Source organism: Saccoglossus kowalevskii, chromosome 16 (assembly GCF_978046115.1).
Source record: "Saccoglossus kowalevskii chromosome 16, keSacKowa6.1, whole genome shotgun sequence".
NCBI lineage: Eukaryota > Metazoa > Hemichordata > Enteropneusta > Harrimaniidae > Saccoglossus > Saccoglossus kowalevskii.
In genome coordinates, this window is record NC_140656.1 from 12965631 (window position 1) to 12991432 (window position 25802).

Here is a 25802-nt window from a genome sequence, read left to right on the forward strand (position 1 = left end):
TGGGAGGGGCCATGGCCCCCCCTGGCCTCCCCTCTGGATCCGCCACTGGCCTAATTTAAAATGCCGACCTCAGGCCCTTATGACTCCGCAAACATCGGTGCCTGATTATTACTGTTTTCACGAAAAATGCCAGTAGGACTGTCGACACTCAACCATATGTAATATCACCCCGGGTAATATCACGTGACAATAGTGCGACACCATGCTTGAATTATACCACAATAAATCAAACATTTGAACAAATGAAAGTATAGACAATAACAGTAGAAAGCATATGAATTGACTAATTATCATAACAACATGTAATTTCATTACGTGACATGACAAAGGCGGCGGCACGAAATACTGCATGGGGGGGGGGTATCTGCCCACCTACCTTGCGCCGAAAGCGCTACCTTACTAGGGGGTCCGGGCATGCTTCCCCTTACAAATTTGGAAATCTAGACCACCTGAAACGCTATTTCCTGCATTTTGAAGGGTAAATTTTGATGACACAGAGGGTTTCAGCTTGATTTTGGAAGGGCGACGCCCTCCAACAGTTTTTGGTAAGGGAACATGAAGGGAACATGACGGTAAAAAAAAAAAATATAGGAAAACAAAGAAAAATCACGACAGAACAATAAAAAAAAAGTTCTATTGAATGAGCATCCGCTATTCTAACTGGTGCGCTTTATTCAAGTTGGTCGTAGAAACTGTGCCAATACAGTGACAATAAAAGTGAGACTAAAGCTAAACATAGTATATGTCGGGAAATTAGTAGTACCCATATATGTCGTTTCGTGTGACGTTTTCACTAAGTTTCGAGCAAGTGGTCACTGTCTAAAAATAGTAGCATTGAGACACAAACAATTTGCGCTCAGGTGAGAAATCATGAAATGCAAGAAGGAGGTAACAAATGCACACACAATAAGGTATAAGGTGAACAATAATTGATTTTCCTATCATACAGAAACCATAAAATACGTTATTCAACATAGTTGAAGTAGCTATTAATAGTTTCAAAACCAGTAAACAATTGTATATATTGTTTTTGTACCCGAAAAGCCAGGGCAGACTATACACTGTATAGCAGTTTCGCAATGTATCATGGGGGATTTCCCACCATCACGTGACCTCACAATGACATCATCATTTTGTTGACGACCCCTCCTCCATATTCTGTAGCTCCGAGTGTCAAATCGTAAACGAAATTGGTTCAGTTCTTCCGGATCAGAGTCATATCTGCTCTGCTTCTAATTCGGATTTCGATTTCTAATATCTAGCGAATCTGACGTCACTGTTGTTTATGGTTATTTGACTGCAGTATCAGGCATTTAGAGGTATGTTTTGTTTTAAATTTTCGCTGCAGTTGCAATTTTCTGACAGTCGTTTTTGCGTGACACAGTTTTAGAAATACGTACATCGCTTTTGCGTTTTTCTTGACAAATTATAATGTATTATTATCGTTGGAATACATTTCCTTCGTAGCCCGCATGTTTTTATTTACTTCATGATCGCGCTGGAAATTATTTTGTCGTGACACAGTCATGATGTTCAGCCATGTTGTGTTCGTTTTGCAAGGTCGCCATCATCGACGGACCATCATTCAGACGTGCATTTTGCAAAGCTTTGCTTCCATCGCTGGACGAACTTGGCCGTAAACCTATTTTATCTCTTCTCCTTAACGTCGTCATGTCAATTCAATTGTCAGGTCAAGCAAAATTATTGATGAAATTGTGGGAAAAAAACATTTAAATGCGTGAAAAACGATATTTTTCATTTGTTTTCATCGCAAAAGTTCACGTGTATTACGTGTACGGTGTAATGTATGACCAGATTTTGGTCCAAATTCATGCAGCGTTAAAATATAGCTCTTATTGTTTTCAACGATGGTTTTGTAATTAAAACACCGGTTATAAGCATATATGTCAGAAATAATATTTAACGCAAATAAAGTGGGGTTATTTATGGTGTAAATCCTTAATTTTGCAGGTCAAATGTAGAATACGTATCTACTAATCCGGTCCTCTATTTGTTGCAGTCGCACTAACAATACCCTACCTTCTATGGTATAATTATTATTACATGGGGGTTACGTCTTAGAATCTTGCCACCAGTTCTTCAGAAATATGAAAAATCCTGTAGCATAAAATAGTTATGAGCATCTAGTTTGTAAAGGACAGTTCAGTACAATTTGCTGACTCAGGTAAAAGAGGAAGTTATGTTTTTGGCTCGATTTCAACTTTCACTCTTAATTCTGTAGAAGAAAAAAAAGTGTAATATTACCAATATAATAATCTGTTCATTTATTACCCAATAAATCTGCATTCGCTGAATTATGCAAAGGAGGTCAGTTCCAGGCATAAAGCACAAGTTGTTACTCAGTGTGTGCTCGACATGTATATATACACTCATTGGACCCATGTTGAACTTAACATAACAAAATGACAACGATGTTTTAAAGTTGACAACCGTACATAATACCGCACCACAATAAAATCAGAAACTTGAAGTCTTTAGTGGGATCTATAAATGTTAGCACTATTCTTTTTAGCATGGTGTTTCATTAGACTGTATTATTAATATCTCAATATGATAACACTTCCACTAGTGTCACCTTGATGAGAGGCTGATTAATAGATGTACATGTATTAAAGTGTTTTTTTCTAGTGTATGGTATTCAATAATTTGATATTAGATCATGGGATTGCTGAAAATATTGAAATTCAAACGAATACATATCTCTGTAATTTGCACAAGTTCCCTGATAGCAATAAAGATATCGTTTCAGAGTGCAAGTGTAATGTTTCACATAACTTGCATCACTTTTATTTATTATTTATTTATTTATATTTATTGTTTTACTATTTTCACATTTAATATTTGCTTTTCAAAACAAACCTTGAACGAGGGTAGGAATTTTGCGTTGTTACATTGTGTTCAGATGTGTTTACATGTGCATGCATTTGAATACAAAAGAATGAGTCATGTGTTACTGTGCACAGCTGACCATTTAGCCTTGTTTTACAATCTCTCATGAACAAGTTGTTGATATCGTTACACCTTTATGCCATATTTGTTATTACAGACACATCATCTCAAGTAAAAGCGCACATGAATCAAAAATTGAATTTATTTAATATTAGGTTATTGCAATTTGACCATGGATATATAAATTTTATTTTTGTACAGTATGATGCAAAAATGATACATGTATTATTTATATGTGTTGTTTTGATTTTTCGTTTTCACTTAAATAATGAGTGAATAAAGTATAGAGACCCTGGATTATGTGCCTTGGTCATAGTGAACTTAGAATCTGGCTTGATACGTGTAATATCCTCTTGGAATATTCTCTATAAAATTCAATTCTAGTGTAATCAAATCAGAGCTCCTAAAGCCCTTGACTTTTTTGTCTATTTTCAGTTATGAGTGATGTTCTACTTGTTTCTTGTCTTCTCCCATGCTTGCACTGTCATCTCTAATTTGTAGATCAGTATTTTGCTATCTAGAATAGCACCATTAGTGTTATATAATGCAGGTATATTCATGTCATCACAGTATTTCAATCAACTTTTCAATCCTAATTTAATACACACACATGCAGTATGGAGTCAAGAGTTGCAGGTCATTTGTATGGGATTCCAGCATGTGACTAATAACATTTGGTGCCGCTGGTACTATGTGTACGTGCCATCACAGTTCAGAGATTTGTTGTACATGTATGAGGGATACCAACCTTTTAAATTTAATGTATGTCCTGATGTTGTCTTTCCTTTTAGTTCTTTGCCATTCTTAAAGGCTTTGTGCTTTTCATTCTTCGTTTTATTGTCATTTTACAACTATGTGTCCAAAATTTCTCTTAGTTACTATGGACATACATGTATGCTCTGCTAGTTGATTTGGCTGTCTAAACCAAACACCCTTCTCCATTGACTTACTGGTACATCCAAAAAAGAATGCTTGTAAACCATACACCTGTAATCGACCACCTTCAGTGTGCTGATCTCATTACCACATGTACTTTTTGTTTTCAGGCTTTTCTTAATTTTTTTAATAATTTCAATAAGACTAACAAGTTAGTTGTACAGTACTGCATTGACCTACATACTGTATTATAAGGCATGACAATGATAGTACCAAGGTCAATGACTTCACAATACCTCCAACCTAGAGTCAAGGCCTTTCCACATACACATCAATGTTGTGTGGATTACTAACTTAGCCTACGTGACAGTTATCATACTTTCAATATTTCTATATGTGCTTTGTTCTATGTGTAGGAAAAATGATTCTTTTCATAATTTGTTTGCTGAGGATTTAATTAAATGTTTGTGATGCATGTTGTAAATGCAATAACTATTCACTAGATTATTTTCTGTAGTAAGTGAATTTCTCTGAGTTAAATCCACATGAACATTACCCGGTACAATAGAAGTAGAACTTTATGGTTTCACTGACAATTCGAAAATGAGTAAATATAATCACAATAGTGAAAATCAATGGTATTTTGGATTCACCAAGAACATTTTCGGTTCACGCTAACGATAATAGTACAACTCGTTGGTCGAAGGATAAATTATTTATATTAATAAAATGCAATATGTAATTGTTATTTTATGTTTGATTTATTCATTCTGAATACTGTACAACTAAATTTGTATGGGCTTGAATTTTCAAAATCACAAAAAAAAAATCCTTTAATGTCTGGGGTTTAGTGATTAGTTAGTACATTGTCTTGGTGTATGTACAGGAATTTGACATACACCTGTGCAATGTGTTCAATGATTACATGTATATTGTGCCAGGAAAAAAGTTTCCAGTAAGTTAAAAAGCAGCAATTTCATCTAAACAAATAAAATTAAATGTATTTGTGTTGTTACTTTTAACATAAAACTACTCTACAGCTATATTATTAATTCGTCCTTAAACTAGCAATGTTATTAAATAAATTTATGTTTCTGTTTACATTATTTTCACCACTATATTGACTTTTGAGTTGTTAATCATCATACAATAGACTGGATGTTCTCTGAGGGCAGTGGTTGCCATGTTGTGCCATGTTGGATATGGGACCCATGCATCGTATATAATGTTTGTTTACTTGAAATTTGAACACACACTTCATGACAACCACTGTCCTTCAATTAGTATGACACATCCGTGTTTACCATTATCACATTCGGATTTGAAACTAACAATTTATCTGTAATGTAACGTAATGTCATGTAATGTAGTGTAATTTTTTCACACAGATTTGTTCCAACTAATATTTTATTCATTTCTATAAGTGCCATATTTCTAGAAAAAATCTGTCAAATAAAATTGTTTAGCAAATGCATATCTATCACAGTATCAGGAAATGTACAGAAATCATTATGGATGACCAGTGTTTACCATATTTCATGCTGGTGTTCAATCACTGTATTGGTGGTGGAACTGACTCCAGTGAAGGATGCAAATGTTATTGTAAACTTTCACCTAAGTAGGGAATGATACCCACTGGCAAGGCTTTATTTTCAATGCTTTATTATTATACTGATGTTAATAGTTTGAAAGTGAAAGTGTTTTCAACTCTAAACTTCTGGTAATGTAATTCTGACCATTAAACATGCTACTGTTAAGGTAACAGTCTTTGTGCTAGAAAAATTTTGTTACCAGAACAATATGGCCACAACCTATCAAACCTATATTTTTGTCAAAAGCATTTGGCTTGAAATTTTTGAAAAAAAATTTTCTTTATGTATATTATGCTTTTTTAAAAGGTCATGTGACTCTAAAAGTAACCAGATGTGATAAATGAGTAACAATGAATATGCTAATATAATATTCTTATTCTTGCTGTTAAAAACAGAATACGTCATATGGTATAAACAAGTATTTTGTTTTTTCTAATTATTGTTTTCTTCATTGCTAAAATGGTAACTGTTTCACCACAATTGTTAGTGTCACTGCGATGTCACGTCTTTTTTTCGGGCGATGTTTGGACGAAATTCAGGCCACATTCTTACATAATGAAATTACGACTTCGAAGCTAATGTTCTTGACTGTCTGAAAAACTAAATGGCAACAGCGTACTGTTACTCACCAAGTCGCTATTTGGATTTTAGCGAACCGAAGTTGTTTTGTCCAAAATGGAGAAAACATCGCTTTTTGTGAATCTGTACCATCAGCTAGGTTATCTCTTGTTTTAACGCTCCCACTTAGATAGATAAGTAAATAAACCTGAAAGGAAAATGTCAATATCTATTTATATTTCAGTTTAATGGTGTTTTTTTGGCTGATTTCAGAAGACTTTGCAAATAACTGTTGTTTACAGGTGGTTGCAATTGACAAACATGAGCTAATCCTCATTCATACCTACTTGAGCTTTGTAGTTATGTTTGACATTCATGAATAATAATGAAGCAGTACTTTAATACAGTGTCCAATAAGTAAACAAAAACTTGTGCACTTGTAAAGAAAGGAAAAATAGATTTTTCTTCAGAAAAAAAAAATGTTTTAATCAAAAAATATGACTACACTTAGCAAATGCAAAGGTGATAATGATCACAGCTAAGCAGTATTGCATATTGGCCAATAGGCATGTACAGCCTAGCGCAATCATTAACTAACATTTTTCGACTAGAAGCAGTCTTAGACGATAAATCTACATTTTTTTCGGACCATCGTTTTTAGGTATCATAAAAGCAATGGTGAAATACTGCTCTGCTATAAAATCGTTGCCTGTGCATGAAATTGGACAGGTTGTTTTCGCTTTCAAATGTACATAGTCTATCATGAATCTTTGTTTACATAATACTTAGATTTCAATTCAGACCACCATGATAGGGTCTACAAGTGTAATTTCCATTCAATTTTAACAATGCTTTTTTCGTGTCCTATTTCTTTTATTGATCAGTATTGTATCTGTAGTGTTGTAGTGCCCATTTTCTTTTGCGACCAATGTCACTCTATCAACTCTGAAAATAAAACATCAACTTACATTAATTACTTAATATTAACAGCCAAAATAAACTTTCATCACTGCAATTTTCATACTTCAAAGGAAACTAACTTATTCTTCCTGTGGTTTATAGGTGTCCATGATAGGACATTGCACCCTTGTCCCCTGCATGTCAACAGCGCCATAAATCTTATCCAGTTAATTTGCATACACAGGAGATTGCCCATAACCTTTAGACAACAGACTTGTAGTGCATTGTGGGGCTTGTGTTCATCCTGCCAGTGTTCCAACCAGATTTAAAAATTGATGTGGTTTTTGCATTCCAGTAGCAGTTAAAGAAGACAATGGCTATGAATTAATGTTTGTCTACCGGTGTTAAATCAATGTAAAAGTACATGGGGCGGAAAAGATTAGGGTTAAGTGAGCTAGAATGTGTGCTACATACAATGAGTGCATCTTCACATGAACCCATGAATTAATTCTCATTTCCTAGACTATAACCTTGTCCTGCCCTTACCCTTCCATGTAGCTAGCAGCATGAGGTCTTTGAACTGAACAAACTGCATCTGTCATTAATATGTAAACATTCAGTGACTACTGGTGAAAGATCTAACTAAAGGAAGCTGTCTTGTCCTTGTAGTTTTAGTTGACTCGCTGATATGTTGCAGGGGTTTCTCAAATACATTTAATATCAGGCCATCATCCCGTAACATCAGGCCAAAAATAAATAAAAAGGCTCTCAGTAGTGCGGAGATAAGACGACCAATTTTTGCTTGTAGCAGGTCATATGGCAGGCGACTACCCCTGATATTGGTTTATAATATGGCATGCAAACTTAAAAAATAATAACAAAAACCCAATCACAAATATTGGACAAACAAATTATTAAAATCTATTGAATTATTTTGGAAAATTTATATCCATAATGACAATAAGAATAACGTCAGAGAAAACAAATAAACTGAGAACATACAGAGGTTTCAAAAAGATATTCAGACTGGAAAAATACCTGGTTGATATTGAGAACATCAAAATGAGAACACAATTGAGTAAATTCAGACGAGGCAATCACTATATCTCAAAATCAAAATGGGCAGACATACAAAACCGAAAACTTTAATTGACAAAGAATGTGCTACTTATGTACTGCTATGGGGATTGAAGACAAAACGCCCTTAGTAATGTCATGTAAAAAATACAAACAGCAAAGAAATTTACTTATATGTGTGTGATGGCACTTTTATGTGGTAAAATAAACTTAGCACATAAAAAACGACAACTTTCGGAGCCACAAAATATACGATAGCACTATTTAAAACGTAATAATGTCTAGATGTATCATCAGAAAAGGCAATTGTTGTTGAGAATGTAATTACATGTAAAATATTTGATGTTCATCACAAAATTATTACAATGTTTCCTGTATTTAAGAATAAACAAAGTGAGGACTGGAATACATGTATGTACCCTGGCTATGTAGCCAATGTTATGCAAATTATGTCAACTTTAACCTTTAGGAGGTGTGTCTGGGGTCGTGTATGCATATTGGTGTGTTACATCGCGTTTTTTCATAAGAAATTGTCTCTGAATAACTACTGTGCTTAAGAATTCTTTCAGTGAGTATGTATGGTATTTCATTCCAAATGATTACGTGACTGTGACTGATCTGTCTGTAGGGGAACTTGTGTGGAGTTCATTTTGAGTTAAATAGGACATACTTTTCACAGCTATGTATGTATTGGTCAATTATTACCATGATACTGTTGATTGTGGTGAGTTATGTTTATCCTCCATGTCATAACAACACTTTTTACTGAAAAGAAGGTACATATATTGTTACAGAATATTGAAAGTGTCCAATTGTGCAGCTTGGTAAGATGTTGAATTCTGAAGTTTATTTTGCTGTTCTTCAGCATGTACACAAGTTTTTTTTTTTTTAAATGCATTTTTTGTGATATGTGTTTTTTCATGCTTTAAAGTTCCAGGGGAATTACCGTTATCAACTATGCGTTTAGTATGGCACAACTGTGTTGTACAGTATTACATGTATAATCTAGATGTACATTTATTATAACTTTAATACAGACCCGTAATATGCATTGTTTCACCATACTAGACAATGAATAGTATCTATATGTGTTCAAAGCCAACAGATTGATTCCCTTATTCGATTTAGTTCACAGGCACTTCAGCAAATTTGCGATTATTGTTCATGTACGTGCCACAGGCTGTTGGCCATCATGTGTTTATTGATTTGATTGTCTTTCATGCGGTTTACTGATGCAGCTGTGTGTCATCTCGCGCATTGAGTTACCGCTTTCAATAAAATGTATTTAAATGCATATGTGTTTTTTTTCCGTATATTAAAAGTAGGGGGTGTTTGTTGCAATAAAACTGGTTTATTTACATCGGCGATCCAGAGCATTGGAAATGCTACATGTTTGACTCTGGAATTTCATGTTTGTCAGCAATAGGTATATAATTTTAATAATTTTCATCTCAGTTACTGAACTTTTTTAGTAACCTTGTTTTCATAAAGGGAGGATATTTAGTAATCACAATATTGCGTAGGTGTATCGTCGGCCTGCGTCCGTGGATATGATCAGATAAATAAGTAAAGTATCAACAAGACTGGGGTTGCAATTTGCATAAGTCCTATTTAAAGCTGATCGAACATGTATTGAATAGTGAACCCCACCCAACCTGTGGTTGCCACACAACTTACTGCTGAGATTGACTGGGCTGAATATAATACACTTGCATATGGGTCATGTGTTCATCTCTGGTATAGCATTGATTGATGGTGGGCTATTAGTGTTTACAATTATGTGCAGTCTCCATGGCAGGAATGTGAACTTTTTTTTACTATAGGGTCAGCTGGTGGTCACATGTTGCTTATCTGATCTGTATGCGCTATGGTGTACCCTGTACCGTACTTTGTACGTGTTGTTGATAAAATATGAAGAGTGGGCAAATTTTTGTTTCCTCTTAGGAACAGATTATTTGAAATTCTTAATTGACGGTGGATTCATGTTGTAATCACCCCATGCACTTTGTTTTACTTACAGCTGTTGTTTTGTAATCCATAAGGTACATTTGGTAACTTACCATTGAGAATTGCATCAATGCTGTTCTCATTCATATGTTTATATTTTGAAATTGTTTTGATTACCTGCAACCATATGTGCTCATACAGGTGAGAGGTGAAATACATGTGTACACGTTTCAAAATATATTAGTGTATCTGAATTCATTTTGTGATGCAAAGCATGACTGTAGCTAATTAGAGATGATATGGTTCATATCATTACCAGCTGTGCCTCACATCACTCTTGCAAATAGCTGGTGATATCAAAATAATACTTAGAAATAATGAACAGTAGAATATTTGAATTATTAAAATCAAGTTTGTCAATTCTTTGATCTCCAGTGTGGATTTTTAGGCAATGAATTAAGGATTGGTATCATAAAATGCCATTCAGGAACCATTTTTCTAAATGAATTCGTCATTTGTACTATTGTGAGGTTATTGGTATTATGAATTACGTGTATATTTGGGTAATGTGAAAATACTAGAATGTTACTTACCTTCAGGGTAACATTACCTTTAAGTCATTGCTGATGATATGTTACCTATACATGTACTGATTAAAGAAAATACCGTATTTGCTTTATTAGTAGCACATCTCCAACCATGGAAACACCTGTCATTTACATAAACATATGTGCTTTTAATGGAGCAAATATGATTTATTATAATCAAATATTACAAGACTATACATTCCAGTGATGTACAACAGGGGTAAAACATGCTAACACTCGAATTGTGATTCATACTTTCTCTAAAAGTTGATCAATAAGCATGCTACAATAACAACCTATGTGTCTAAAATCATACATATAGGGGAATACAGTAGTTCTTATATCTTGTCACCTCATCATTTTTCAGCTTTCCCTAACACGAAGCTAAACCTTTAACAATTTTCTTTTGTTTTGCCCTGATGTACTTTGTCCTGCTTGTTATGAAAACAGTCAGCCTCTTACTAAATCTTCATCCATATTCTTCCCTCCTATTGTTTTACCTGTACTACTGGTACTTACAGTTTCTTAGTTCTATAGATATCAAAATTATTATTTTGTGTACTTTCAATGAATATCACAGTCATTGTACATGGATAACATAGACATTATGATGTAAAATTATTAGTCACACATGAGCAGTCAGTGTGTGTACATTAGATTGTACGAGTCATACATACAAGCTGTGTGTGTCTGGATTGATCAGTATTCTCATCACTGTTATCACATGGCCTGGATCTTGTGTGCATTACCGCATAAATTCACATGCGTTGGTACATGGTAATCTAACTTATTAAAAATCACTTTTTGCCATACTGAAGCTGCCATTCTCTTCTGCACATGATCTCTGAATTAGTATCAGTTAGTATAGCAATATTAATTTAATATATCCATAATAAGTATAAGTTGTAGAATAAAATTTAAATACACACAAAGTTTGTTTTTGTTTTCAACTTTGACAACAAATTCACCAAGGTAATTTTAAATTTGTTATCCTTACTAATAATTTATATTTTTCTTGACCACATTATTGTGAATTTATATGCGTGTAATTCCATGGTCCCTGGGGATCCAGGCTTATTCTTTATAGGCCATGTTTATTATTTGGCTTGCTCCAGACATGTGCAACAGCTGAAAACGAAAAAAACGTTGATACATGTGTATGATCCACCTTTTGTCATAGGAGTCACAAATTAAAGCGTCACAGACACCGCGCCATATAGCATATAAATGTATTTTACATGTCTTATATATGGTGTGCGTGACCAATATTAAACGCGTTGCGGCATGTGTGTGAGCAGATCAGAGCAATCATTATAAGTTCTTTATTATAGCATTAGCAATAACAACTGGGTGTATTTGTATTAATTGTCCTGTCATCATGATGTGTATATTATTTGGCTTTGTGTTTTCATGTTCTATAGCCATTCCTGTATCCTCAGCGTAAATTAACAGTGGAAATAATGTTTTTTTTTTATTTCTAGTTATTTAACAAATTCAGAATTGTATAATCACTAGGTGATTTAGTATTTAGTACAGATGCATAGGAGTTATGATTGAACTGTGCTTCTATTGTATGTTTCAATATGGGACTCGCCCACTGAATGTGCCGGGTAGTGTATGCTCTGAAACCTCTGAGTAAATACACAGTGATGTAATGATAGACATTTGTGTAATTTTTTTCAGTCTTCTGATTCCAGCGCTGTAAATAGCATGCATGGTTCTTACACATATCGTTGCCTTTTTTTTTTCAAAAACCCTTGAAAACACTCAAAAAATCAAACAGTCAAATTAAAAAAACAAATCTAGAGTAGTATTGAAAAGTAAGGTCTAAAAAACCATAAATTTCAGGGATTGATATATTATCGGCAGTGGCCAGTTTAAAGCTGTATTTTGCCTGATTATGTTCCTTTCTAATGCATTGTAAGCTTAAAGTCATAGAGGTTACCTTCATGTGTCAAGTGTGTTTTATATCAGATAATCATGAGAAATGCATGATCTGCTACTGTAATCAGGTTTTACATGTAAAATTTTTAAATAACTTGAAGATACAGTGGTATAAAAACCAAAAGCCCTATCATGATACATTATACATTGTCATGTTCCAGATATCTGATGCGTGCTTGAGAATTCAAAGTATTGGTACACCCACTAGCATGCAGAATATGTTAAACATAATTATGCATCATATATTACATTGTTTTAAATTCAACCAGCAGTACAGTTAAGAACCCTAATAAATAATCATCGCTATAAAATAGCTACGATAAGCGTAACTGACATTCAGTGACCTCTATATATGTATAAATGTCACTCATGTATGATTGGCTACTGAAATGTAATCTCTTGCTATCAAGCCAATGAGAGAACACCTTGCATATTTTACTTCAATAATTCAACCAAGTCATGGAACCTGTATAAGCAAATTACATGTATCAGTCGCTGACTGATTGAATATCCATTAGAACTGATATTGACACATCAAATTAAATTCTTTATACATGATTATGATTTTACCCACTGGATATTTATTCCAGTAAAAAAAAAATCAGTATGTTCATTTGAGTTATTGGATTGACATGGTATTTTTTGCAGTTCATAATGCAGAAAATGACAATAGAAAGTTTTTGGTGAATGACGGACTTTGCGCTGGTCTTTATTCTGTGATACCAGGGCAAGGACGGGGATGTGCCAAACTATTGTGAGAGGCGTATCAAAGCCTATTATTTATATCTCCATGTAAGCTTTATTATTGCATAAATAATAACCTGTACAGGGCTCTCAATTTCTATTAAATTATATTTCTCCAAAATGAATTGAATATATATGCTCTGCTCAATAGTAGATATGATAGAAATTTTTCTGAATTAAAAAAAAAAAATGGTTGTCTGAGTTATTGCTGAGACCATTCCTTCCCAATGTGGGAAAAACATATATATATAATTCACACAATTTAATTCATCTGTTCTGATTGGATCAGCAGACTGAGTGTGTTAACCTCAAACACTGCTTACCGGTATGTATCGTCTGAGATCGTGCTGTTTCGATGTATTTATAAACATTGCCCAGTATTACCATGAGAATTAATGTTATTTTTGCTGTCTTGCACATACTATTTTCGTGTTGCAAAGTTGTATATATTTAGCGGTGTCGCATGTAAGTTGCATGTACATGTTTCAAAATGTCTCTTAAATAATTTCACTGGCACCGAGTTAGTAGGGTATATGTATAGATTGTATAAATATCATTACTCTGCTTATATTTCTCCTAGGAGTGATAATCCAACTGCTTTGACATACAATAGTTCATCGTACTATGCTTGAAAGGTGTCCTGTGCATGCATACAAGTATCACTTACATATTATTTGGTGTATACTTTCTTACTAGGTCACCCGTTTCTGTGATTTGCCCTGCTTATGGCTGCCTATCAGACACCACACCTAGTTTCTTGACCGTAATTTGTGCCATCAGCAGAAGGATACATTGCAATTCCGATCGTGTGTAAGAGAAAAGGTTGAATTGTGTAGTCAGCATCAGCAGCCAAGCACTTAGTGTAACAATCTCCTGTAGTCATCATGGTAAGTTGGATGACGTTTATGAGAAATTCATGCTAATTTGGAATATTCACTTTCTTTAGCCTTACTTAGAAATATTTGGTTAATGAAAACTTAGATCATTTAATTTCAACTAAAATTATACAAACTCTGAATGTAAACTTTTGAACCTTATTATGCTGTGTTATTCTATACATGAACAGTTTGTATAATTCTTCAATAGTTTCTTTCTACATTAAGTCATCCAACCATAACATTGAATTGAGTTGCAGAATCAACTTGAGTAAAGCCGTTCCATTCAATTTGGTATCGATCACACAAGTTTCCAATCTCCAGGGTTGAAAATGCGAGGGAAAATAATCTTCATCCACAGTACAAAAAGCCATTTCTCAGTCAACTGGAAAATAATTAACCTACTTATGCAATACTTGTGTTACTTGTCCTAACACTAGTGTGAGATCTTCGTCTGTATTTTTTGCTTTCCCCTGTGACGCTATGTTTAAAACAGCCAATGAGGAGGATGCAATAAGTATATTGTTCCTATTATTTTTTGTTATGTTTTGTCTATGTCTCATACTACTATAGTTTAGATATTATTCTTTATGGACTGGATACGACTTTTGCGGCCCGAGGTCGTGCGTCGGAAGCGCCCGAGCTTGCGAGGGCGCGTAAGCCGTACGATCGAGGGCAGCAAAAGCCGTATCCAGTCCATAAAGGTTTTATCATTTACCTTATATGAAAAAAAAAGTACTTAGTTATGTTATTGGGCTCGTCTGGCCCAAAAGAAAACCTATTCGATTTCATCCGGGTTTCGATACGGGCCTTTTTACTGGTGCGGATTTATACAATGGATTCTAAATGACGCAAATGCATCAACATCTCTCACACAATAGACCGGTACCGCATGACGTCAGTGACAGGGATCTATAGACAAACTAATGTCGCCAAATATATCCACAAATTACGTTTTAATGAAACAGAAAAAAACATAAATTTATAACAATATTTTAACGGTAATAAATACGAACTCATTATAAACTTTCTTTCTTAAGAAAGGACACTACAGTCCAGCTAAGTTGGTCATTTACTGACCGTCCGACAGCGGACGATTTCTTGGAGCTGATGTTGTAGCCACAGGTAAAGACGGGTAAAGACACATTAATTTCACAGTTGTTAAAAACCTTAGTCGCTGAACGAGAAACAATTGCTTGACAAGAAGCAGTTTGGTTTACAGTTCCAGATTCTGGCGTAACCAAGAATATCTGAAATGCGCTGACGATCTTCTGTTCGAGAGACAGTATCGTCAGACAGTCAGCTGGCATTGGTGTCGCTGGGTGTATCCCGCGACACCGATGCCAGCTGAATGTGAGTATCGTAGTGCTGTAAACTTGACACGTTTTTGTGACCAGTTATATTTATGATTGGTTGTGGTGGAATGCCGGCTTTCGTCAGGTTAATAATGAGTCCAACTTGTGTTTTCGGTATATTTTCCATCCACAGAATAATATCGTCAGCCATTATCGAAGCGCAGACGCAAATTACACGCGTTTTTTATAAACAGAAAGTAGTTCCAGGAAATAGATGCGTTTACCAAATATGGTAAACAGGGCCCGAGCGTGATATGGAAAATTATTGCACGGCTCGCGCATCGGGATTCCCATAGCGTTACAAGGCCGGGCAATACGAGGTATATGATAAACTGTTTTAAATTATATTTTCTCTATTGGAAGTGCCTATTCTTACATGAGAATTTCACCCTGTGGTAAGAAATCTATTGGAGATGCACTTATAGAGCAAATACAGTAGTCCTTTATTGATAAATGGCAAACAACAAAATTCTACTCCAACCATGGGAAAGTGAGCAGGCACTCTGTAGTGCAAATTATATTTCCTTGGCTATAGGCATTCAACTACTTAACATTAAGTACACTAAGTAAAATACAAATGCAATCAATGCTACTTATTATCAAAGTGGATCGTTGCTTGCATTAATGTTTATATATAGAGCATGAATCCATTATTAATTTTGAAAAGTTCTTTTTATAGCTACATTTTAAACTGAATTAGGTGGGAATCAGAACTGTTTAATTATAAGCACACATTTGTGGCGTGATAGAACACACCCCTGGGAATGACTTCATAAGATGTTATCGTATGATATATAATTTATCTCTTACACCCAATGAAAAGATCTATTTGATTACTGCTATATTAGTTCAACTCGAGGAGATTCTTAATTAGAATGCAAACGTATACATTGGGTGTAAAACCTTTCTTATTTTTTTTATTGCTGTGTCTTTATTGGTACTGAGACACTTTGATTTTCAAATACTTTAAAAATGGGAGAAAAATTTGATTATAAATAATTATCGTTCAAATGTGATTCAATTCAAAATGGCAGATGAGCAGCCAGTTCTCGAAAATGTTGTTTATTTAGAAGATTAGACAGATGTACATGTGGTATTTGATTGTTTTTTTCAAGATGGCTGTCTGCTGGCTGTTTTTTGTTGCAAAAATGAAATAAAATCAAGCATTTGCACTATTCAGCTGGATCTCAGGCACTTGTCTTCACCAATTGCATTCATCTCTTTAAGCACATTTCATGAGACATGCATGTTTCTTCTGGGCCAAGAATTCCCTTAAATCTAATACGCTATGTGTAAAGTGTAACTAAATTTTTCTTGTAAATTCATGTCACAGACATTTTTAGTACTCTCTGCCTTTCCTTTTCTCAACTTTCTATATGTTATCTTAATATTGTATTTTGACAGAATTCTCAAGAGGAACAGGACAGCATTGTTAGTATTAATCCCAGTGAGGCGTTTCCCAAGAAACAAACCAACAAGGACTATGATGACCTGCAAATTCCATTCCCAGAGCTGCTGGGAGAGTATGTGGAATTTCTGGGAAAAGCTGCTGATGCTACAATTGCTCTCTCTAATTTTCGTTTGCTGATTCGTTTTGAAGATTCCTTTGTCAATGTAAGTTCACTGTATATCAACTCACGAAGGAATTGTGATTACATGTACGTGTGTCTCTTTGTGATTCATTTTAGTCTAATATTTTCATGCAGTCAGCTTCCCAGTGAGATCAGAAAGAATGAAGAGAAAGATCAAGTGGTTTGTTTGAAATGTACTTGCTGCTAGTTTTTAACATACTTTGACACAGTTGTATGCACAAAAAGGTCATAATATCTTGCTCACCTGATTCACAACATGATTCTGGAGTTGCAAAACCACGGCTAGTTTATGTGTGTTGGTAGTATTAATATCTAATAAATTTTAGAAACGTTTTATGCAACAAACAAAAGGCATGAGACAAATGATATTAAATATTGACTGTGTTGTGTGATCTTCTTCAGCAATTATCGTCAGTCAGGCCGTATTAGGATGTTTCACACCAACAAATAAAACAAATATTGTTTCCCATCAAAAAGTTAGGTTTAAACAAATAAATTTCATTCAAGCCTGGTAGTAAATAATCGATAACAGGAAATGCAAATATACTAGTATATAGGCAGATGCTGTAATAATGAATGTAAACTGTCGTTAGCGACGCATATTTATGTACTGCTGCAACCGATATTTTCTTGCAATGCTACATCAACGTGAAAAAATAATTGTTTTTCGAATCATCTTTGCCGTTCATGTGTACAATGACTTCAAATTCTATAACAATAAATGGATATAATTTCAAGATAGCAATTATTATTATTATGGCATCCTTTTTACCTTGCCCGTACCATCAAAGATGGAAGGGAAAGGTATATTAAGGGAAAAATGTTGTCCGGCGTTGTCGTCGTCGTTGTCGTCGTCGTTAATAATTGTTATTGTGTGCATAATAACTTTACTAATTCTATTCCAAACTTCATCAAACTTGGTCACCTTATTCATCAGTATAAAGTCTTCCCTGAGTTTGAACAACAGATGTTCTGTATGAAAATATCATGCAAAAATTGAGAAAATCTTATAAAATATTTTGACTGTTTCTACTTGACTGATCACTGGTGATACACATCAAAAGTCACTGATCTCAGTGGAAATATGCATTGTTGTATGTGTTCAATGAAGCAAATGATTTATCTTGTAATAATATCCTTGGTAATGTATCTCAGAATCCCATACTGGGTTTCAAAACCAACTCATGGAGAGATTGCACATTCTGATACACATTTGCAAACCTACCAATAAAATCTTTACAGAAAACAAGATGTCAGAAAATCAATATAAGCACTGCTATGAACTGCCAAACTTTGATCAAGATCTGAAGCTAATAGAAAATCTGTTTAGTCAAAAGTTATCAAATCAAAAACAATACATAAAAAATACATTAAAAGCAAAACATTTCATCCACATTTTAAAAAGAAAATTGTTCTAAAATATATGTATTCTGTATTTGACAAACAGTTCATTCGACAAATGAAAACTCACAGGAATATGTTTCAGCTATTAGAACAGAATGATAGAGTTTTTATAATACTGGTTTTAAAAACGCACTTCAAAGATTGCAGTGTTTGAAGATGTAGATTCTCAGGAGGCAACAGTACTGTTGACTTCTCCCTCCACTGGACACCAACTAACTAACTAACTATTTAAGTTGATTTGCATACAAAGCAGATTTTGCAACCTGATAGCTATTTATAAAGGGCGTTTGTTTTTTACTTTTCATATAATACAGTAGTCACACAATGAGGCAGTTCATATTTGTCTCAGTGAATCATTAATTTTTGACAGACACCTGTACAAAATACTTGGACAAAAGCCAGCTAAGATTTTCTGTTATCTTGCATGTTCTATGAATCTATTCACGTCTAAATGCAGCACTTTTTTTTTGGTGATGAGGCATTTGTTTTTATACTAAAATATCTGAATTACTTTGAATAAAGCTGGAAATTATGTCCCTTAAAATAATTAAACAAATAAGGCACCAATGTTTTTGTAAGATATTTACATCTTTTAAGGACATTCGGTAGACTGTTGGTTCAACCCCAAAACTTGTTTGTATTCAAAATTAATTATGACAATGCATATTTATATTGAAACAAACTATGATAAAGGGAATTATATTATATAACAAAGGGCAAGGTCACCAGAGTTCAACTGTGTTCTATGTTTGGGTGAAATAACAGATCGACGAATGAGGGCGTGATTTCGGCACGAATCGAGACAGTCCTAAGCGGGCCCAGAATAATCTGTAATCCATCTGCAAACACAAAAGATTAAAAATTTCGACACGTGCCATAATCCTGTAACATGAACATAGTACAATGTATATTTTTTCCTTTCAACCCGTTGTCATTCCCACTTATTTAACTCAACAAAACGGGCTGGACTCGGGACTGAAAAAAGAAGCCTTGACTGCAACATGTTTTGCACATAGAAAAAGAGGCGGAAATATACAAGGCCTGCCACTGTATTTCAGCGTGAGTTGATGACATACTGCTTGGTTTCTGTAGTAAATTTGTTTTAGTTTGAAAAAGGTAAAAATGCACGCCTTGTTGTCTCCTGAAATATTTGTACCAGAAACTTTCAGATACTGGGTAAGCTCAGTCGATTACATGTGCACTGATGTGTGATGTTGAAAAAAAAACACACCATTTTTACGCAATAGTTTCACTATCTTGTTTCCGGTCTATTCATGACAAACTGACTTTTAAATACATTGCCTGTTTGAATTATTATGCTAGGACCCTAGTAGGGTCAAAGTAACTTGTTATTGGGCCACAGGTTCTAGCATGAACACTGAATATTTTACGAGGATCTGTGATTTGGTCATGTTGCTGGATTTTGCATCAATTTATCTCTGACTGTTTCCGAGCTGACCTGAATGCTAATTATTCACATAATTACATAGTAGGAATGTTTACCAAGTAAACAGGGGAGAACAATAGCGTCCTCTCTTCTTTATCTATTACCTTCCATGATTCATGTAAATGCTGTGGATCATTGTAAATCATATCAGGATTCTTTGGAATCAATATTTCACGGCATTTTACTCATGAAATTACTACTGTACAATATACAGCGTTCATTTGAATACATTCTATAAAATCAAGCAACTCTAGGTAATTACATGAATCTTGCATCGAAGAAGTCTGTTTTGGAATTTTTTTCTGATCTTAGTGCGTACTGACGACACAGTACTTTAAACTTGAGTAGTGGTTTATGACTCAGCCATGACAACAATATATAATACAAATTATGTGACAATCACTTCCGTATCCAGTATTCCAGTGTCCTGACATGTTATCACACAATGGTTGTCAGCTAATATTAAGTAGGTTTATCTTAATAAACTTGTAAGTACCAAGAATAATGCTGACTCGGCTGATTAAAGTTCAAGTGGTGAACTCTGCCCGACTAATAATTTCTAGTGATATTTGATTTCCTGCATGTAATTTGTTGATTTAGGTCAGTATGAAACAATAGAATAAACAAGCGTTGAAAAAGGGTGTGACTATCAAATATTACTGAATTATGCTGTAACTGTTGAAATTAAAATTTATTGAAATTTGGTGCGTTTTAAACGGGATTAGCGTTGAGTTCAAATTTATGCATATTAATTACTTAATTTGTATAATAATAAGGTTGTTTAAATATGACCAAATGTTTGCGCAGTTAAATTAAAATTAACTAAGTATATTCGCATAGTTACTGGTTTTACAATAAATTAACAACCACCTGTTGTACAGAAGATAGTTGTGACTAATATTGCTATTTTGTTATATACGTCTTCAAACCATTAAATAATGAAATGCATCTGTTTGGTCTAAAGTGATTTTTGACTCTGTTTTTAAAACACAAACCGAAAGTAATGTCACACCAATTTCTGTCTGTCTGTTAGCCTGTCTGTCAATCTGTTTGTTTGGCTGTGTCATATCTTGTTCACTGATATCTCAAGTACCACTGGCCAGATTGAAATGAAATATCAAGGACACCAGACCTGATCACATTTTGGTACAAATTCTAACATGTTAATTAGATAATTTGCATAACAATTTAATCAATTTAGCACAGAAGCATTTTCAGTTCATGCCTGGTTTCTGTTAATTTTTTTGATAGAACTGCTTGGTAATGATCAGGTTATCAATACGATGCTAGTTTTAATTTTTTCTTTTTTTGTCTTGCAGGTTCCTATACGCATGATAGAATCAGTGGAGTGTAGAGATATATTTTATTTGTATATTTTTTGTAAGGATGGAAGATCATTCAGGTGAGTTCTATAAGTACAGAAGCCTGTCGAGTTCAAAGGTTGCCCTGAAAATTATTTGATGATCTTCCATGTGCATGATTGAATACAGAAGTCTTTTGACATTGAAAATACTTAACATAAAAATAAATTGCGTTTATAATCTTTCTCATAAACTCAAAACTTAATATGATGGTGGAAAACTGGAAGTCCAGTTCACAAATCACATCACATCACGTGTGCTTGTAGCTTGTTGATGGTGGTGTCCATGAATGTTGCCGTGTTCCACTAGCAACATGCATGTTGTAAAGTTGTTAGTTTTTAAATTCTCAGTCTCGTCATTATTTCCGTTCAGTTTGAACTGATGGAAATTTGGTCTTCACAGTACTAACTACTACTCTACTTTGAAGACACAGACTGACAAGAGTCTATGCAATGCTTTTGAAATGAATAACTGGCATGTACAAATCTCACTGCAATGCAATATATATTGTCATCATTATTGGTTGAATTTCTGTTTGTATAGGTGTACCTTTTCAACCAATGAGCAATGTCAAGAATGGTACAAGAGACTGGGTAATGTGACATCTCCGTTGTCTAAAATAGAAGACTTATTTGCCTTTGCATTCCATGCATGGTGTTTTGATGCCATACACTGCCAACCTGATATTGATTGCAGTACTGAAATGTATTCATTTTTCGTTTCACCGGGTAAGATACTGTGTTCTTCTAGCTCTCTCTAATTTTAAACATCTTACAATGATTGAAAAGTGAAGAAATAGTGTAGTTGAGTTGAAGTATTTATAAAGGACATGGTTTGTTTTGTTGAAAGAACCTGTCAACAAGCAAGCTGGTTTTTGATTGGTTTAGCTGTTAACTGTTAGGGTTTTGTAGCCAATCAGGTACAATCTTTGACTTAAGTACAGTATGTTGCCTCTGAGATAATGTAATGCATAGCCAGTTAACTTCACAATGATAGGAACTGTATGATCTTGCACATTCCCGCTCGCTATCAATGTCCCTTGATTTGGTTACCAGCAAGATAGCCCCTGATTGACTTCCCAACACAATCTGTGAAGTACGCACCATCCCTTTCTTGTTATTTTGGCTCAAGAACCAATCAAATCCTGGCTTGTATTATTTGGATGACTCTCAGTGGGTCTCCTTAACCATCTTCATTGTATTTATCTTCTGTGGCATTGTCATTACATTGATGTTCGCTTTGGACGTTTTTCATGTTAAAACATTATACCCAACTTCTGTCTGTTTATATATTGCAGGTGGATTTCGTTACAACTTTGATTTAGAAAGGGAAAGGCTTGGTTTTCATTTAAGTGGTTGCTGGAGAATATGCACACTGAATGAAGATTTCACGTAAGTTTATGAATTTAGAACATCCAACTTGATATTTCTAACATTAAAATATGTCACACTCATTGTATGTATGTAGCCTGCTAATGCTGGTACTTTTTTTTAAGACAAGGATACTTTGATTTACACTTTACTGCTTCTTTGGAAGAGAATAGATTGGATTTTCAAACTTCATTTACAGATTTTGTCCCACATATCCGAAGAAAATTATCGTTCCAGCATGGATCTCAGATAAACAGTTAACCAGCATTGCTAATTTCAGATCATCAAAGAGAATACCAGCTGTGGTTTGGAGGTGAGTATTCGCTTAAAAGAAAAATTTAGTCCACTGGTTGTGTATTTTTAATGAATTTCCTTAAGTAAATTTGTTGAGAAATTGCTATTGCAGTTGTCTACATAATAAGATATTAGCATAACTAAGATATAATGTATCTAATATGCTAATTCCATTTTTTTAAAACCCAAAATGCTGTACTAGGGCGCCCTCAATGGCAAATTCTTTTATTTGTGTCTATAGGATAGAACTTTTTCATTTTACTTCAGCTAAGTTTAGGATGGTAAAGAAAATAAAGCAGACACAGATATCTGAAATTTGTCTAAAAAAAGCAAAAAAAAAATTGTAAACATTGAAGACTTGAGTTGAAACATATTACTATTATTAGTCCCCGTTCGGACGAAGTCCGAAAACGGGGACTTATAATTCGGGCTCCGTCTGTGCGTCCGTGCGTTTGTCCGGAGTCATATCTAAGAATCCCTTGGACCGATTCCGTTCATTCTTTGCATGTGCCTAGTACTTTATCTGGGACATATGCACATGCAGTGGTTTAGCAATTCTATTCAAAATGGCCGACTGGCAGCCATCTTGTTTTTTTGAAAATGTTGTATTTTGGACATGCTTTGTCAGTTTTCATTCAAATTTGGTACATAGATTATACATGTTAGGATACATGTCCATGACGATTTATTTCACAATTCGATTCAAAATGGCCGACTGGCAGCCATCTTGTTTTTTTGAAAATGTTGTATTTTGGACATGCTTTGTCAGTTCTCATTCAAATTTAGTACATCGTTCATACATGTTAGGATACATGTCCCCGACCACCCGTGAGTTCCTGAGTCTGTCTGTCCATCCGTCCATTCGTGCGTCAGTCTGTTAATAGTAATATTTCAGAATCCTGTGGACCAATTCCGTTCATTCTTTACATGTGCCTAGTACCTTATGTGGGACAAATGCACATGCAGTGGTTTAGCAATTCGATTCAAAATGGCCGACTGGCAGCCATCTTGTTTTTTGAAAATGTTGTATTTTGGATATGCTTTGTCAGTTGTCATTCAAACTTAGTACATGGATTATACATGTTAGGTTACATGTCCAGTACAATTTATTTCGCAATTGGATCAAAGATGGTCGACTGGCAGGCATCTTGTTTTGTTTTTTTATGTGGTATCTTGGAAGTGCTCTGTCAGTTTTCATTCAAATTTGGCACATACATGTACTTTATACATGTTAGGATGCATGTCCATAACAATTTGTTTCAAAATCTGGTCAAGGATGGCCGATTGATAGCAATCTGACTTTTTGGCTTTACTACTATATTTCCACAATTTATGTACCATTTTCATTCGTATTTGGCACATACATCATACATATCAGTGTGTTTCATAATCAGATCAAAGATGGCCAAATAACGGCCATATTACTACTACACGGAACACGTGTTTTGATGTAAATAAACAATCTGTTGTATACGCCACTTGTTTTTTGTAATTTGATTCAATATGACTGCCCAATGTCCAATTCTTGTGTAAAAGCACTAAATCATAATTTTTTACAAATCCATCTCCTATTAATGGTTTCAATCTAATCTCAATGACTTCATCAGCATCAAATTGATATGTCAGATCACAATATTTGGGACGGGGACTGTGTCATTAACAATGACTTGTTTGTATATAAATGACATGGTGTTGCCATGGAAAATTATTGAATTAGCTGCCATCTTGACAGAGAAAATGCACTGAGACTGCATGTGCTCGTTCCATCAGATTTGAGTGTTTTGGAGCTCAGCTATACCACATGCATACAATCAAATAAGAATAACTAAGATGTCTGCTCGATGTAATCAAAATCCCTTTCTTAGACATTCAAACGCCAAAGGTGTTTGTATTTCACGCGAAGGACATTAGTGCTGGATTCTAGTTGATATGAATAATTCATAGTTGATGCTGACATCACAAAATAAATTATTTGCAAATTTATTCTCAATGACCTCCTGAATGCGTTGGTTGTTCACGTTATGAACACAATGAATACAGTCACTCTGACTGTCGACAGTCTATCATCTTTAAACTGTCAGTATATGGCAACAATTATTTTTTGAAATTTTCACTACCTTCTTATCTCAAGAGTTCTAATACATTTCCACTAAAATCAATAACCCAGATACGTGATCTGTAAATCTAATATTGACATAAACTGAATACTGTGAATCCCGAAACAAACATGTTTTTTTCGCTATTAAGATGAAATATTATACGTCTACAGCTGTTGTTTTTAAAAATACATACCACGCAAGATGAATTTATGTTAATATTTAAGAGTCTGGAACAAATTTGATATTTTGTTGTAGTGTTTTTTTCACTTAGGGGAGGAGGGGTCTTAAGCTTAAAGCAAACTTAAACTCCTATGGAGTGTCAAATCTTGTGGTGAGAATCAAATGCTTCCATTTATAGTACAGGTATATATAACAAATTTGTATATATTGCTTTTTATAGACATCCCCACAATTCAAGCGTGATTGCGAGATGCAGTCAGCCAGAGGTTGGCTGGCTTGGCTGGCGTAACTCGGATGACGAGACTTATCTGCATATGCTGGCAATAACATGTGCTATTGATCAAAAGAGTACACTGAGTGGCGAGAAAACGCCTGCGTTAATCAACGGTAATCCAGGTGAGTATCAAGGGTAATCTATGAACGTGATACATGTACATGAACGTGATACATAAAAGTATGCAAGTCAAAAATGCGCACAAAAATTGTCATGTACACATTGGTCACTTTGTCTGATGTGACACTGATCTAAATTACACTGGACAGGTAAAGAGTAATTCAAAGGATAATGTAAACTTTGTTTGATAGCGCCCTCTATCATCATTTTGAAAAATCTTTTTTTTTTTAATAGTG

At 34.5% G+C, this 25802-nt stretch overlaps 1 protein-coding gene across 1 annotated transcript in view; it reads left to right on the forward strand.

The window, feature by feature from the left end:
- Positions 1 to 1142: 1142 nt before the first annotated feature.
- The window catches only part of LOC100371745 (phosphatidylinositol-3,5-bisphosphate 3-phosphatase MTMR4-like), a 45584-nt gene continuing 20924 nt past the window's right edge, over positions 1143 to 25802 (forward strand). The window contains exons 1-8 of the mRNA XM_085491081.1: positions 1143 to 1319; positions 13892 to 14082; positions 16830 to 17039; positions 21188 to 21270; positions 21773 to 21957; positions 22527 to 22620; positions 22799 to 22912; positions 25393 to 25568. Coding sequence (XP_085347207.1) covers positions 14080 to 14082; positions 16830 to 17039; positions 21188 to 21270; positions 21773 to 21957; positions 22527 to 22620; positions 22799 to 22912; positions 25393 to 25568 — 865 coding nt within the window. The 5' untranslated portion in view covers positions 1143 to 1319; positions 13892 to 14079. The remainder of the gene's footprint in view (positions 1320 to 13891; positions 14083 to 16829; positions 17040 to 21187; positions 21271 to 21772; positions 21958 to 22526; positions 22621 to 22798; positions 22913 to 25392; positions 25569 to 25802) is intronic.